The following is a 13,921-nucleotide window of genomic DNA, read 5'->3' as shown; positions in this document are numbered from 1 at the left end:
CTGATTTGATAATATGAAGGGGAGTGATTGGTCAACAGGACACTGAACATATGTTCCTGTTCACAGAAGATGCTGAGTTATGCTTACAGTTGTGGTACACAGCCAGTAATAGTATTGTTACTGAATAACTCCACTGAATCCAGGTACTGGTTTTGAATATTACCCAAAATGCAAAAACAGCTACTAATCCAGTTAATGTATCTTTAAGTGCTACTTTTTTTTTTAAAATTCCACATTGTTTTTCATAACTATTGGACATCTTACAGCCAGCTAAGTACTTAGTGTATTTATAGAGCTGTAGAGCTGTACAGCATGGGAACAGACCCGTCAGTCCAACCCATCCATGCTGACCAGATATCCTAAATTTATCTCCTTCCATTTGCTAGCATTTTGGCCCATATCCCTCTAAACCTTTCCTAATCATTTACCCATCCAGATGCCTTTTAAATGTTGTAATTGTACTAGACTCCTCCTCTTCCTCTGGCAGCTCATTCCATACACGAACCACCCTGTGTGGAAAAAGTTGCCCCTTAGATTCCCTTTTTAAATCTTTCCCCTCTCACCTTAAACCTATGCCCTCTAGTTTTGGACTCCCCACCCTGTGGAATCCATGCCCCTAATGATTTTATAAACCTCTATAAGATCACCCCTTAGCCTCTCACGTTCCACAACCTATTCAGCCTCTGCCCGTGGCTCAAACCCTCCACTCTGGCAACATCCTTGTAAATCTTTTCTGAACCCTTTCAAGTTTCACAACATCCTTCCTATAGCAGGGAGACCAGAACTAAATGCAGTATACCAAAAGTGGCCTAACCAATGTCCTGTACAGCCGCAACATGACCTCCCAACTCCTATACTCAATGTACTGACCAATAAAGGCAAGCATACCAAATGCCTTCATCACTATCCTGTCTACCTGCGACTCCACTTTCAAGGAACTATGAATCTACACTCCAAGGTCTCTTTGTTCAGCAACATTCCCTAGGATCCTGCCATTAAGTTTATAAGTCCTGCCCTGAATTGGCTTTCCAAAATGCACCACCTAACATTTATCTAAATTAAACTCCATCTGTCACTCCTCGGCCCATTGGCCCATCTGATTAAGATCCCGTTGTACCCTGAGATAACCTCCTTTGCTGTCCACTACGCCACCGATTTTGGTGTCATCTCAAACTTGCTAACCATATCTCGTATGTTCACATCCAAATCATTTATATAAACAAAGAAACCAATGTATGCACAGCAAACTCCTGCAATATGAAAATGACCACATCGGTTTTGAATGATGTAATTATTGGCCAAGATACTGGGGATGATTCCCATGCTCCTCTTTGAAATAATAGGGCCAAGGAATCTCTTTCATCATTCTGGACTAGCAAGTAGATTCTTAGTTGGACTAGGTACTCAATCCCTTAATACTGCATGAGTGTTTATCTTGATTTTTGTGCCCAAACCCTGGAAAGGGACTTGCATGCAGCATGTTTTGACTGAGGTAGGAGTGCTACCAACCAGCATATTTCTCACTGACTTAAAAATGAAAATCTCCAAGTTAATTTATTAATAAACTGCCAGTGACAAAACTGCAAATCGTCACCAGCCTTGAGGGTAAAATTTATTTCATCCCTTAACTAGTCAAGAAAGTAACTGCGGAATGGTGTGCTTTTGTATATCCTGGTGCACACCTCTTGGCACAGGTTTTTCCTCCTTCGGGGTCATCCCTGATGTTTGTGTTTGAAGAAACTTTTATGCTTATCATTACCTGAGCTGTGGGATTTAGTGATCAGCTCTGAAGTCCCAAAAGTCTACAGAAGCCTGATGTCGTCATAATTGTTGGAAGATAAATTACTTGCATTTTTTATTTATGTATTTTGAATGGGATTAAATACATCCGTTGCTTTAACAATTTAAAAATAAAACTTCAGGAAAGAATTGCATAGCTGAGATTCAGCCACTGGGAAGTGCACTGAATCTGTCTCCCAGATTCTCACTTGCCTTCTCCTCCTCATTGCTATTGTCATGGTTGTTTGGATCCCACTTGTGCAAAGTTGCACCAGTTACAATCTATCCTTCCTTGTTCCTCCATTTTTCTTCCTCCTGGGTCAGTGTGTTTACCTCGATTGTGGATTCCCAACACTAACTTCCGCTTTCTGTTTGATTTGTGGAAAGTGAAGCGTAATGTTTGTGCATCCTGATGTTTTGCTGCATCATTGTAGATTCACCAAAAAGTAATCTTACTGCTCCGACACTGTATTCATTCCAAAGACTTGGCCATCTGGCTGCGAAGTTGCCTTTCTACTATTTCATGGCAGTTAACATCTCTTAAATGATGGAAGCAAACAAAAGCAGGAAATTTTTATTGATTTCTATTTTAGTAGAAACCCTAAATGCAGCATTTAATTGTCCAGTATTGTGCATGGTTTACACCTCCAACTTTGTATCAACATAACTTGTGCAATGTAGTTTGTGCGAAGTTGTCTAAAGTGCATGAAATGTGGCTGTGTCTCATTCACATTGCAATAGGCCAATGTAGGGCCTCACTTTTAAATACACTGACTGACTGCCAATAGGTACAGGAATTTTTCAAACCTGAGTTTTGATGGATGTCAGGAGTAAACCATCAGACCACTGAAAATTCAAAAACAAATCTGAATTGCTTTCAGACTGCTTGATGGTGCCTTGAGCAAGTGCGTGCTTAGATGTTACAGTCTCCCTAAACTGAGGTAACCCCTGGGTTAATTGGGGATTTTGAGTCTTTAATTGGTCATCTTTTGGGGTTTTGAGTAACACTTATATAATGGCACTGCACACAGTGCAGCTTACATCCCTAAATCTCTGCTTCTCTACCCCTTATGTTAAGGTGTGTCTTAAAACCATGTGTCCTAAAATCACCTTACATAATTTAGTGTTATTTTAATTGTAACGCTATATCCCATGGAACTGGCCTTTCGTGCACGTACACTGTATTTTTATTTTCTACTTAATGGCAATCTCTCATTTTTAAGAAAGAAGGTAAAAGAAAAATAGATAAGGCAAGAAAACCAATAATCACTTAGAAAACCAACTCCTTAAAGTCACGCTTCCAATTATTGCTTTTATTTGTTTTAATAGCAATACATCCGTTACCAACACACTCTCGAAGTGACATAACTTATCAATAATACGATCCAACAAAGGACCTTGTGAAAAATACCTTAATGAAATTCACCAAATTAACAGAAAATAATTAGTACAGTCCCTTGCTTAAATCATCAACCATAAACTCTCTAAATCACCAGAAAATTATGCTTCAGTTATATATGTTAAAAGACCACGTCTCACGTCAGTTTTGGTTTCCTTATTTAAGAGAGGATGTAAATGTAAAGTGATTTAGAGGGGATTACCAGATGGTACCTGGAAGGTGCAAGTTGCACTTTGAGAAGATTGGACATGCTGGGCTTGGTTTAATAGAGTTAGAGTGAGGGATGATTGGTTTCAAATATATAGTACCCTGAATGGTCTTGACAAGATGGACGTGAAAAGACTTTCTTTATTGGCTAAATCCAGAACTGGGGTTGCTGATTTAACATTAGGGGAAGCCCTTGTAGAACACATTGTGACAAAAAAAAAATCCCAAGTGTCATTTGACTTTAGAATTCTTTGCCTCTAAAGATGGTGGACTCAGGGTCAACTAATATTCAGGCAATGTTGGATGGATTCTTGGCAGGCAATAGAATCAAAGATTACTACATCTAGATGGGAATGTGGAATTCAGAATTCAAAGCAATCAGCTGTCTCCTTATTGAATGGCCAAGCCGGCTCAAAGGCCTGAATGGCGGAGCCGGCTCAAAGGCCTGAATGGCCTACTTCTGCACCTAATTTGTAGATTTGCAACCTATCCGATTGTTGTAGATGTGGCAGTACCTCACCTCCAAGTTTTGCCTGAACAGATTCCTTTCCTTTCCAGCCTTTTTAAGAGATGGTGGGCCTAAAGGCAGCCTCTTTTCTGTATTGTTGAGATTTCATTTCAGTTGGTGTTAACGCTGCCCAGATATTTAATGTGAGGTCACACTATTAATTTATTCCAAACAGAAATATTTTCTTTTGTCACAAGTTGCATTTTTTGGATTTTTGAATAGTTGTGAACATTTTCGTTGGTGAATTGTGATTTACTTAACCTGGTTGTGTGCACATACTGTGATGTTGTAAACATGTAATATGTAAATTGTAGGTTTTGTTTAGTATCTCCATTGTTAAGTAAGGTCATTGTCTGAGTTGTATTCAATTACCACTTGAATGCAAGTGGACTGTTAAGTGCTGTTTTGCTAATGTTGAAACGGAAAAGAGAGGGCACCTTCTGAAAGGCGATTTTTGAATTATTGCAGCCAATACAGATGGGTTGCCTTCGTTTTGTGAAGGACCACCCTTAGAGGGCAGCGTGGCCTGTCTGTTCAGGCATTGTTGCTGCAGTTTATTCCAGATAAATTTTTCCTTATCTATACCATATACTGAATACCCAAGCCTGTGTAATGATCCATAAAATAGGACCCATTTACTAACACAAGACCAAATGGCGAGAACAATGATTGATACTGACAAATGTACAATAACACCACAGCAGGGATGTGCGTAAATTAATTGTGCTCTGCAGCTGCAGCTACACTGATCGACTTCTAGTAGCAACCTCTGTGCTTCTGCCCATGCAACTGAAGAGCAGCCTGTTTTGTATGAGACGGGAGAAATGTAGTCTTAAGTCCTACTGGACAGCTGTGTTGTAACATTTATTTTGAAGTTTTGCTGTTGTATGCAGTGTAGGCTTGCATGTCTCCAAATAATGAGTTTTAAAAACACAAATATCAAGTGAGGGATGACCGTGGCCTCTGAGAAACTGTCCGTGCACGCACACACACACCCCCCCTCCCCCCGACGCGCGCGTGCGCGCACGCACACACACGCACCCTGACACACACACAGACGCACATGTGCACCCCCATCTCCGTTCCTTCGCAGGAGACTTATGACACAAGCTGTCATCTGTCAACCAATAACCAGTGAAAGAGAGAACCCTTATTCACGGCCCACAGAGTGGGAGCCAGTTGGTTTTGTTTTAGTTGTGTTGCACTGAATTGTTAACCAGGCTCAAGGCCCATACAGAACAGGCTTCAAAGAAACAGCTGGTAGAGGAGGCAGTTAAAACTGAACAATGTGTCTGTCAGACCATACCTTTTTAGGCACAATGTACGCATAAAACTTTCAGCAGTTCTTGGCCTTTCTCATTTAAAAACCTGGAGACTGGGCTTTTATTTTCTTTAATTTTTTTTGTATTCATTTATATTTGAAAAGTGCCTGTATAATTTCCACATCGCAATTCTGCACAGAAGTATAAATTCACAAATATATAATTTTCCTCTGCTGCAATCTATCTCTAGTTATTCATTGCACTTTTAGTATAAAAGGTGCAGTGTGTTCTGGATAGTCACCTTAGCAAATCGCACTTATTGCACAAGGGGTCATGCAAGTAGAAGGAAATGGTTTTCATTTCCTACAGGTGTATTTTTAAGATTCACACTCAGTCCCTGGGATCATATGATCTGCAATGACTTGTAGTGTGCTATTGGGTATGATGTAGACTATATAGGTTATTATTGTTTAGAACAAGTATACCTTGCATTCTACTCACACACTTAGCTTTACTTAATTCTGGGCATAACTGTTAGATGGAAGGCTTGTGTCTTGCATGTGTCCCCTGTGCTTGGTATGGTTCTCTAATTTTGTTGGAATGTTTTGAATAGCCAATTTAGACAAAATACTCTGTATGCAAAGTGGAAGAAAGCCTTTCAAAACCAATATTCCTAATATTTGTAACTTTAAAATGGATTGTTTAGAACTGTTCACATGCAAGAGCAAGAGTTGGCAATTCAGTCTCTCAAGCCTGTTCTGCAATGATTTGGAATTTCTTGTTGCTGTATAAAGTGAGACTGTTGTTTAGGACTAGCTTTGTGCATCAAGTCTTTATTGTTACTTTTAATACTGAAGTAACCCACTTGAGATTACTAGTGTATGAATAGCTAGTACTGTCAAGACATTGGATGGGAGTGGAATAAGCCACTTCAGCTCCAACCCACTCTCTACTGTTGCTACTGACTTAATTTCTGCTATCCTGAGCAGTCTTTCACAGTTATAGACATCTGCAGCACAGAAAAAGGCCCTTCAATCCTTTTGAATCTGCACCAAAAACAACTGTCTACCTATTAAAATCCCATTTTCCAGTACTTGCCCCATAACCCTGTATGCCTTGGTATTGTAAGTGTACAACTGAATACTTAAAAGTTTAGGGTTTCAGCCTCTACGACTACTTTACAATCAGTGAGTTCCAGATTCCCACCTGATGTCCCAGTTCTGAAGAAGGGCCAATGGACCAGAAATGTTAACTGATTTCTCTCCAAAGATGCTGTCAGACTTGCTGAGCTTTTCCCAGCAGTTGTTTTTATTTCCCACAATTTCACTTTTATTTTCCACCTGACTGGTTGATTAGTTGTGACCTCCTCCGTCCTTTTCTCACTGCAACCACTTTATATTCTCCATCACAGCACATCGTCTGCCCTATTTCCCTCTTCCTCTGCCCGCTCCGCCCCCCACCGCCCAAAAAAAAATGCTATAGTAACTTAGCATCAGTGAGAGAATGCAGTGTGTTTATCTTCAATAGGCTGGAGGTGTTCTCCTCAGTATAGGGAAGAACCAAGGCAAATTTGATAGTGGCATTCAGAATTATACGGTGATATTATAGAGCAAATATTGAGAAACAGTCTCCTCTGGCAAAAAGGGCAGTAACCAAACAACAAAGATTTAAAATGATTGCCAGTTTAATTGGAGGGAGAGATGAGAAGACTTCCTTCCACAACAAGACCTTTGAGTGTAGGAGTTGGGAAGTTATGTTGAGGTTGTACGGGATGTTGGTGAGGTCTTTTCTGGAGTACTGTGTGCAGTTCTGGTCCCCCTGATATAGGAAGGATATTATTAAACTGGGGAGAGTTCAGAAAAGATTTACCAGTATGGTGCTGGGAATGGAGGGTTTGAGAAATAAAAGACTGGAAAGGCTGAACGTTTTTTTTTGCTGGAGTATAGGAGATTGAGGGGTGAGGTTTATAAAATCATGAGGGGCATAGATAAGGTGACTGATAAGGGTCTTTTCCCTGGGGTGTGGGAGTTGAAAACTAGAAGACATATTTTTAAGGCGAGGGGAGAAAGATTTTTAAAAAGGACATGAGGGGCAACTTTTTTTACGCAGTGGTTAGTGTGTGGAATGAGCTGCCAGAGAAAGTAGTGGATGCAGGTACAGTTATACCATTTAAAAGACCTTTGGATAAGTTCATGATATGGGCCAAATGCAGGCAGGCTAGTTTAGTTTGGGAACATGGCTGGTGTGGACTTGGTTTGGACTGAAGGGTCTGTTTCCTTATTGAGTTTATCTGGAAAATGCTCCGAGTTTTCTCTGCTTATCTGCCACAGGATCTCTGTGTGTCACCACCTGACTTGATTATTCCAATGCTGTACTGGCTGGCTTTCCCTCACTGGTTTGTGTAAATTTCAGCTCATTGAGAATTTTGATGCCCCATCCATCCTGCCTTGCATGCAATTCAACTGCTGTTCTGTCTTTTTAACAATTTTAGGTCCTTGAACATATAAATTGTAGAATTATCTTCTGTGTTTAAATCTTGACCTAGTCTGACTCTTCACTAATTTCGTAGCCTTCTCAATTTCTACAACTCCATTCGTCTGACTCCAGCTTTATCACACTGCCGCTGACAACTATTTTAAGCTGCCAAGTTTCCATACTCTGGAGTCCCTTGACTGCATTCTCCTCCTTTTAAGACCCTCTCAGAAGCCCCTTTGACTGTGCCCTTGATTCTCACACCCCTCCGCCTATTGCTGTGGCTGTGTGTTCTCTCACTCTCGCTCTCCCCTTTCCAACCACCTCCAAATGTTGTTGTCTGTATGTTTACTGTCAATGTATTTTCAAGGTATTGTGACAGTATCAAGAAACATACTGTAGCTTTATTATTCATTAGGGGTTAATCAGTCTGACAATGGCACCTAGTGACTGTTCCACATTAATGGAATGTTAACTATATTTATGTAATTTGGCAGGACATCCAGCAACAGATTTTCCTAACACTTACTGAATTTATGACTTGCATAGAAATGCATCTCAACAAGACGAAGGGCAGTGAAAATTCTGATTTTTGTTTTTCCGGGCAAGAATAACAAGTACCAATCGCTATGAATACAGCAACTGATGTCCAGGTGTTCAATTATCTGTTGCTTAAGTGATGTTTTCTTCTCAAGGCTGAATTTGAGTGTGGGATTAGTTCAATCTTGTTATTCAGTTGGGTAATATTGAGATCATTCTGACAAATTTGTCCTTCATTAAGCACCAGAGCTGAATAGAAAATAGGAATGGAAAAAGAAATCCATCTGTTTAACTCTTTTTGTAAAATTTAATCTGAGTGCGAGCCACATGGATGTTGGATCTGATTACAGGTGAAAGGAGTGGGGGGAAAAGATGGAATTATTCTTAGCAAATAAGTGCCTACAAGGCCTCATACATTTAAAACTGTTCCCTCATATGCTGCAGAGTTTGGAACTAATGGATGAGTTGTAATTTTCAACGAAACAAGGTTCTTGTTAAGTGTTCAAATTTGCAGTTGTACTGATGGATTGACTGGTTTGCATTCACTGGATTTTAAAAGAATGAAAGGGGATCTCATTGAAATATATAAATTTCTGCCAGGGCTGGATAGACTGCGTGCAAGGATGTTTCTGCTCTTGACTGGGGGTGGGGGAGACATTGGTGTTCGAGAATAAGAGGTCACGTTTCATTTTGGACTGAGATGAGTGATTTTGTCACTTGAATGGCGAATCTGTGGAATTCTCTACCACAGACGCCTGTGAAAGCCAGTTCACTATATTTAAACCATAGTTTTCTAGAGGCTAAAAGGCAAAGAGGTATTGGGAGAGCAATAACGTGACATTAAGTAGAAAGTTAACCATATCATGTTGAATGACAAATACAGCTTAACGGGCTGAATGGTCTACTTCACTTCCTTTTCCTATTTTTTTTGATGCATCCAATGAAACCTTTTACTATGCGGTGAACTCTTTGCTCAGTGTCTTTAATACTATGTTCTGTGATTGGATAGCTATTCAGTGGCCTATGCAAGAAAGGTTAAAACTTTGATCCATTAACTGACAATAATTTAGAAATAGCCCTAGAAGACTGCAAACCCAAAAAAAACTTGAGGTTCATCTCTGAATGCTTGCATCCATTTTCAAAATAATGTTTGCAATTGGCATTTAGGATATAGTATTTCTTTTGGTTTTGATTTTGTTTTCTTTTGCTTTATTAGGTGCTCCAAGTGAGGATCCAATGTTCCCTAAGGTTGCATGGCCAACTCCGAACCACTGTCCCACATGTCATGAAGAGATTAAGGGCCTTCATACGTGGAATGAGAAAGAAGTTCTAATATTTTTGAAGTCTTATTACAGTGTGGACAACATTTCCTTGAAATATAGTGAATATGAATTGCAAGCCAATAAGACAAAAAAAGCAGCTCTAGAAAATAATCAAAGTGAGGTTAAAAAACAAGTACCATATCAACTGGGTAATGGCCATAAGGAACAAAATGCCAATCCTCAGAACCCAGCCCAAAACCCGAGACTTGGCGCCTTGATAAAACAAGAGAAGGGCGATTTGGCTGATAGTAGCCAGAAAAGAATTTCATTTCACCAGGAAACAGCCAGTCTGAAGAAAGAGCTTAAACAATCAGTTTCATTTTTTGGAATTGGGTTTTCCAATGTAGACATGAGTTTGTGTGTCATGTTATATGCAGCATCATGTTTTTTCATAATGGTCATGTACTTTTACTTTCAAATGAGGTCCAAAAAGTGGAAAACCAGACATGTCTGTCCTGTCGTTTAAAACAATTTCCAATGGTGTTGTGGAAAGAAAATGGTTCTCTGTTCCAGCAAATGTAGTCCTTGGTGAGTCTTCGTTTTCCCCAAAGTACATCTTCACTTTTTAGTATTTTCAATCTGGACTGTAAACTTCCAGTTTAGTTCTAACATGCAACTTGATCATGGATATGCCTTGCAGCAACTCCTACATTAAGCAATTGTTTCAATGCTTGATTGCCTTTTTAAGAGCATCTACAGTCCTGCCCCAGCAGGTTAGTTTTAGCCCCTTTTCTCTTGTACACTCCTGACTGAATCTTGTGTTATGATTCTGCAGGTGCTGGGCACCCCTGATGTCTCACCAAAACTTGTTTTTTGCACTTTAGCCTGACACATTGTCAGGACATTCTCAAATCTGGGGACAGCGACAGCTGAGTGAATGGTCCCAAACTCAGCCCAATTCCATCTGACCAAAATTGGTAGTACAATTCTGAATGTTTCTGCCCAACTCCCTTCTCCCATTTCCCCACTTCATTGAGGTCAACCTAGTCAAAAGATGTGAATGAAACTGGACCTTTTGTACCATGTTTAGCTTGCTGCAGAGAGTCAGGGGTGGGAGGTAGACATCTAGCTCACATCTTGTATATTTGTTTCCACCACCCTGCCTGACCAATTCCAAGTGTTCATCACTCACGTTGAAGTCCTTCCTAATCACTGATTTGGATTATTTTTCCAGTGCTTTGTGTGTCCTGATCCTACACTTCTATCTGTACTTTAAAGTAGTATTCAGGAATGTCCTACATAGAGGCCATGATTGCTGATGTATTTCCCCACCCAGCCTTTATCTTCACAAAATCTTAATTTCTTTTATTCTTCAGACGTTGAAATGTTTCTACTCAGCCCAGCTGTCAAGAGTAGGTTTGTGTCTAAAGTACTAAACCTGCACCATGACTGTGTTTCAACTTCTCCGCTTTGTCCAACCTCACTGCTTTACACCAAGGATCAATCTCCTGATTCTCTGTAAACCATTTCATTTCCATGATTGAATGTACTAACTCACCTCTGCTCTGACCAGTTTGTTTTCCAATCCCTGCACGGCCATTACTGGATGTGTACACTGTCACACACTTTAGCAACTTCACCTCATTGTCCCAGCATTGGCAGTAATGATTTTGGCTATTGCTGTCAAGTTCCTTTCTATGTCCCTGAATCAAGCACATTCATTGCTAACTCTTATGCACTTTCTTTATATCTGTCTCTGGTATTTTACATGGACCATACTGTAACTTTCTAATTTTAAATGAGCCTGAAATTGTGAAATATTTTCCCTCCATTTTTGGAAAGTGTATTTTTCACAAACTCAAAATTTTAACTAGGAAAACCTGCTGGAAATAAAAGCAGCCAATTCTTTTTACTCTTTTGAAGTACCGACTCTTTGAAATACCTATACTAACCCCAACCTCGTGCTCATCTGCCTGTAGGGCAAGGTGAAGATTTTGATGCATTGCTGTGGCTGTAATTTCATTGTTTTTGTATGTATTTTGTAAAACAGAGGTGCTGATCACGGAAATTATTTGTCTGCTTATCTTTTTGCCTGCAAAGAATTAAGGTAATTGTCATGTCAATATTTGCCTCATGTTCCAGCTGTTACTTGAGTGTACAGAAATATTTCTGGTCGTATCGAATACATGCCTTTCAATACTCAACTGGATGATATATTTTCACTGACTAAAAGTAGTTTTGTTTTGACAATTTGTCCTTTTGACTGCTTAATGTTAAAGTCATACAGATCACTCAGTTCCAGCAATTTTGTTTTCTAATGAAGTCTTTTATTTGGTCCAAAATACAGCTGCCTTATCTTGAATTTATAACTGGAAAGGTGTGCCTAATGTTACACTAGTACAGTAGTTTATTAGGCAGATTGCTGTTGGAGTTGAGACATATAGCCATGAATTTTGTCTGTGGTAGTTTAGGGAAAATGGGGAGGTCTGGCACTGAAATTTATTTGTGCCACAGTCTGACATTCGACCACCTGAAATATATTCACATACTTCAGAAAAGAACCTTGTTTTTGTAGTTTTTCAACATTTTAGTTTTTGAAAAGAAGTGGCAAATTGCAATGTCTGCATCATGGGTTGAGATCCAATGTTGGCAGGTTTACAGACTGCTTCAGACAGAGCATGCTCCTGTTTGAATATTAAAGGGACATTTTAATTAGCAGCCCAAGTTTTAACAAATAATCATACCTTGCGTTTTCTTCTTCTTCCTGCATCCCATTTAAAACTCAGCTTTGCTTTTAATTTATTTTGATTAATCAATTGAAGTTTCAACAGAATTACCTCCAGTATTATCCAGTGAAGTACAACCCCAAACCAGTCTGAAGTTTCTTCAAAGATTCTGTTGTGCCATTGGAAGAAGTTGCCATTGTGTATGTCCAAATGTATTTTTAAAAAGATGAGTGCGATTTGTTCTTTCAGAATGCTGCCTTCACTTTGGAAATGTTTACTAAAGATCATAATTGAATTTATTTATTTTATTTTAAGCTACTTTGTCCGTTATACTGTTATACTCTGTTTTCAGTTACTGCTGTATATTTTCATTAGGAGAAAATGTAGGCAATCTTTTGTACTGAGAAGAAAAATGCAAGAACCTTAATCCTATTTGAAATAAATTACTCTTCAAAGAACTTGTAGACTTAATATTCATAGTGTCCTCCTGGCTCAGTTTAATTTAAAAAGCAAAGATGAATTTTGTTTTTTTTCTCACTGGTTCCTAATATGGGAGTGGAACTTGGATATTTCTAGTGCATGATTGCAAATCTCACACCTTCCCCACCCCTCTTCCCTGCACCCCCCTCCCCCCCTCCAAATCATGAGCAGTTGGAGAAGCTTGTGGTTCGTTGTTATTTTTACAGCTAGAGAGAGCAGTTTGGGCCTCAAAGACCCAAGTAGTAATTGCTGCATTTCATTGTGGCCAGAGAAAACAAAGTTCTGGTCATTTGTATGCATTCATGCATGCATAGATCTACTGACTTGAAGTATTCCCTAATATTGTGCAGTAGCCTAGAGTGTATCACCCAGTGCAGCAAATGGATGATGCCCAAAATAGAGAAATAAAAGGGACATTCTTCACCTGGTTACAGAATAATAGTCCAATCTAATTAGCAAGGAGACAGCAAGATGGGTGTCTTTAATGAATGTTCAACTGCAGTTAGTGTGAGGCTACTTTGAGTGGAGTTTCTTAATTTAAGTTTAATGATTAATGGGTAACACTGAACAATCTTTGAGAAACACTCTTCTTGATCTCTGGAAGCTTTACTGTTTCACGGGGAGTATCTCATAACACTAAATCAAAAAGCATCTTTAGTTGGTTCTGACACTCTCCATCTTAGATTGAACAGTGCACTTGCGTGATGCTCAAAATAATGAATAAGAACATGTTGGTATCTGGTTTTGCACACAAATTATCGAGGTAGAGTAGTCTGTAAGTATTCGCTAAAAGTAAAGGTGGAACAAAAACATGTTGGGGAATGCAGAAGACTATCTAATTGCTGTTACCACAATTGGCTATGAAAACACTAGGGCTTTTTAATTTAAAGAAGCATAAACTTAATGAGATTAATGTCTTTAGAACTATGTAAGAATTAGATCTTGTCCCAGTAAGCAGGTTATTTTTGCGTCCTTTGTTTAGGAAGAGCTGTGCACAATTGTAAATTGGTCAGTCATGGACCTAGGTGATGCTCAAGTATTTTGGTAGAGAGCTTTATTGACCTCGTACACTAATTACTGGCTTTGGCGATTAGTAGCATGCAATAGAATGACCATAAGATGTAGAAACAGAAGCAGGCCAGTCAGCTCATTGTGTCTGCTCTGCCATTCAATGAGATCATGCCTGATCTGATAACGTGCACTCCACTTTCCTGCCTTTGCCCCATAACCATTGGTTCCCTTAAAAACCCAGCCGTGACAGCATTCTAAGTAAAGAATTACATAGG

The 13,921-nt window shown here is 39.4% G+C and overlaps 1 protein-coding gene across 1 annotated transcript in view; it reads left to right on the top strand.

The window, feature by feature from the left end:
* Nucleotides 1-13,921, top strand: part of LOC109910618 (sulfhydryl oxidase 2-like) — a 121,056-nt gene that overhangs the window by 45,229 nt on the left and 61,906 nt on the right. The window contains exon 11 of the mRNA XM_048613399.1: nucleotides 9,384-9,952. Coding sequence (XP_048469356.1) covers nucleotides 9,384-9,952 — 569 coding nt within the window. The remainder of the gene's footprint in view (nucleotides 1-9,383; nucleotides 9,953-13,921) is intronic.

The sequence above is a fragment of the Rhincodon typus genome, chromosome 28, assembly GCF_021869965.1.
Source record: "Rhincodon typus isolate 14 chromosome 28, sRhiTyp1.1, whole genome shotgun sequence".
NCBI classification, from domain to species: Eukaryota; Metazoa; Chordata; class Chondrichthyes; order Orectolobiformes; family Rhincodontidae; genus Rhincodon; species Rhincodon typus.
The sequence above is the reverse complement of the archived record's forward strand: the minus strand, read 5'-3'. Positions and strand labels throughout refer to the sequence as shown.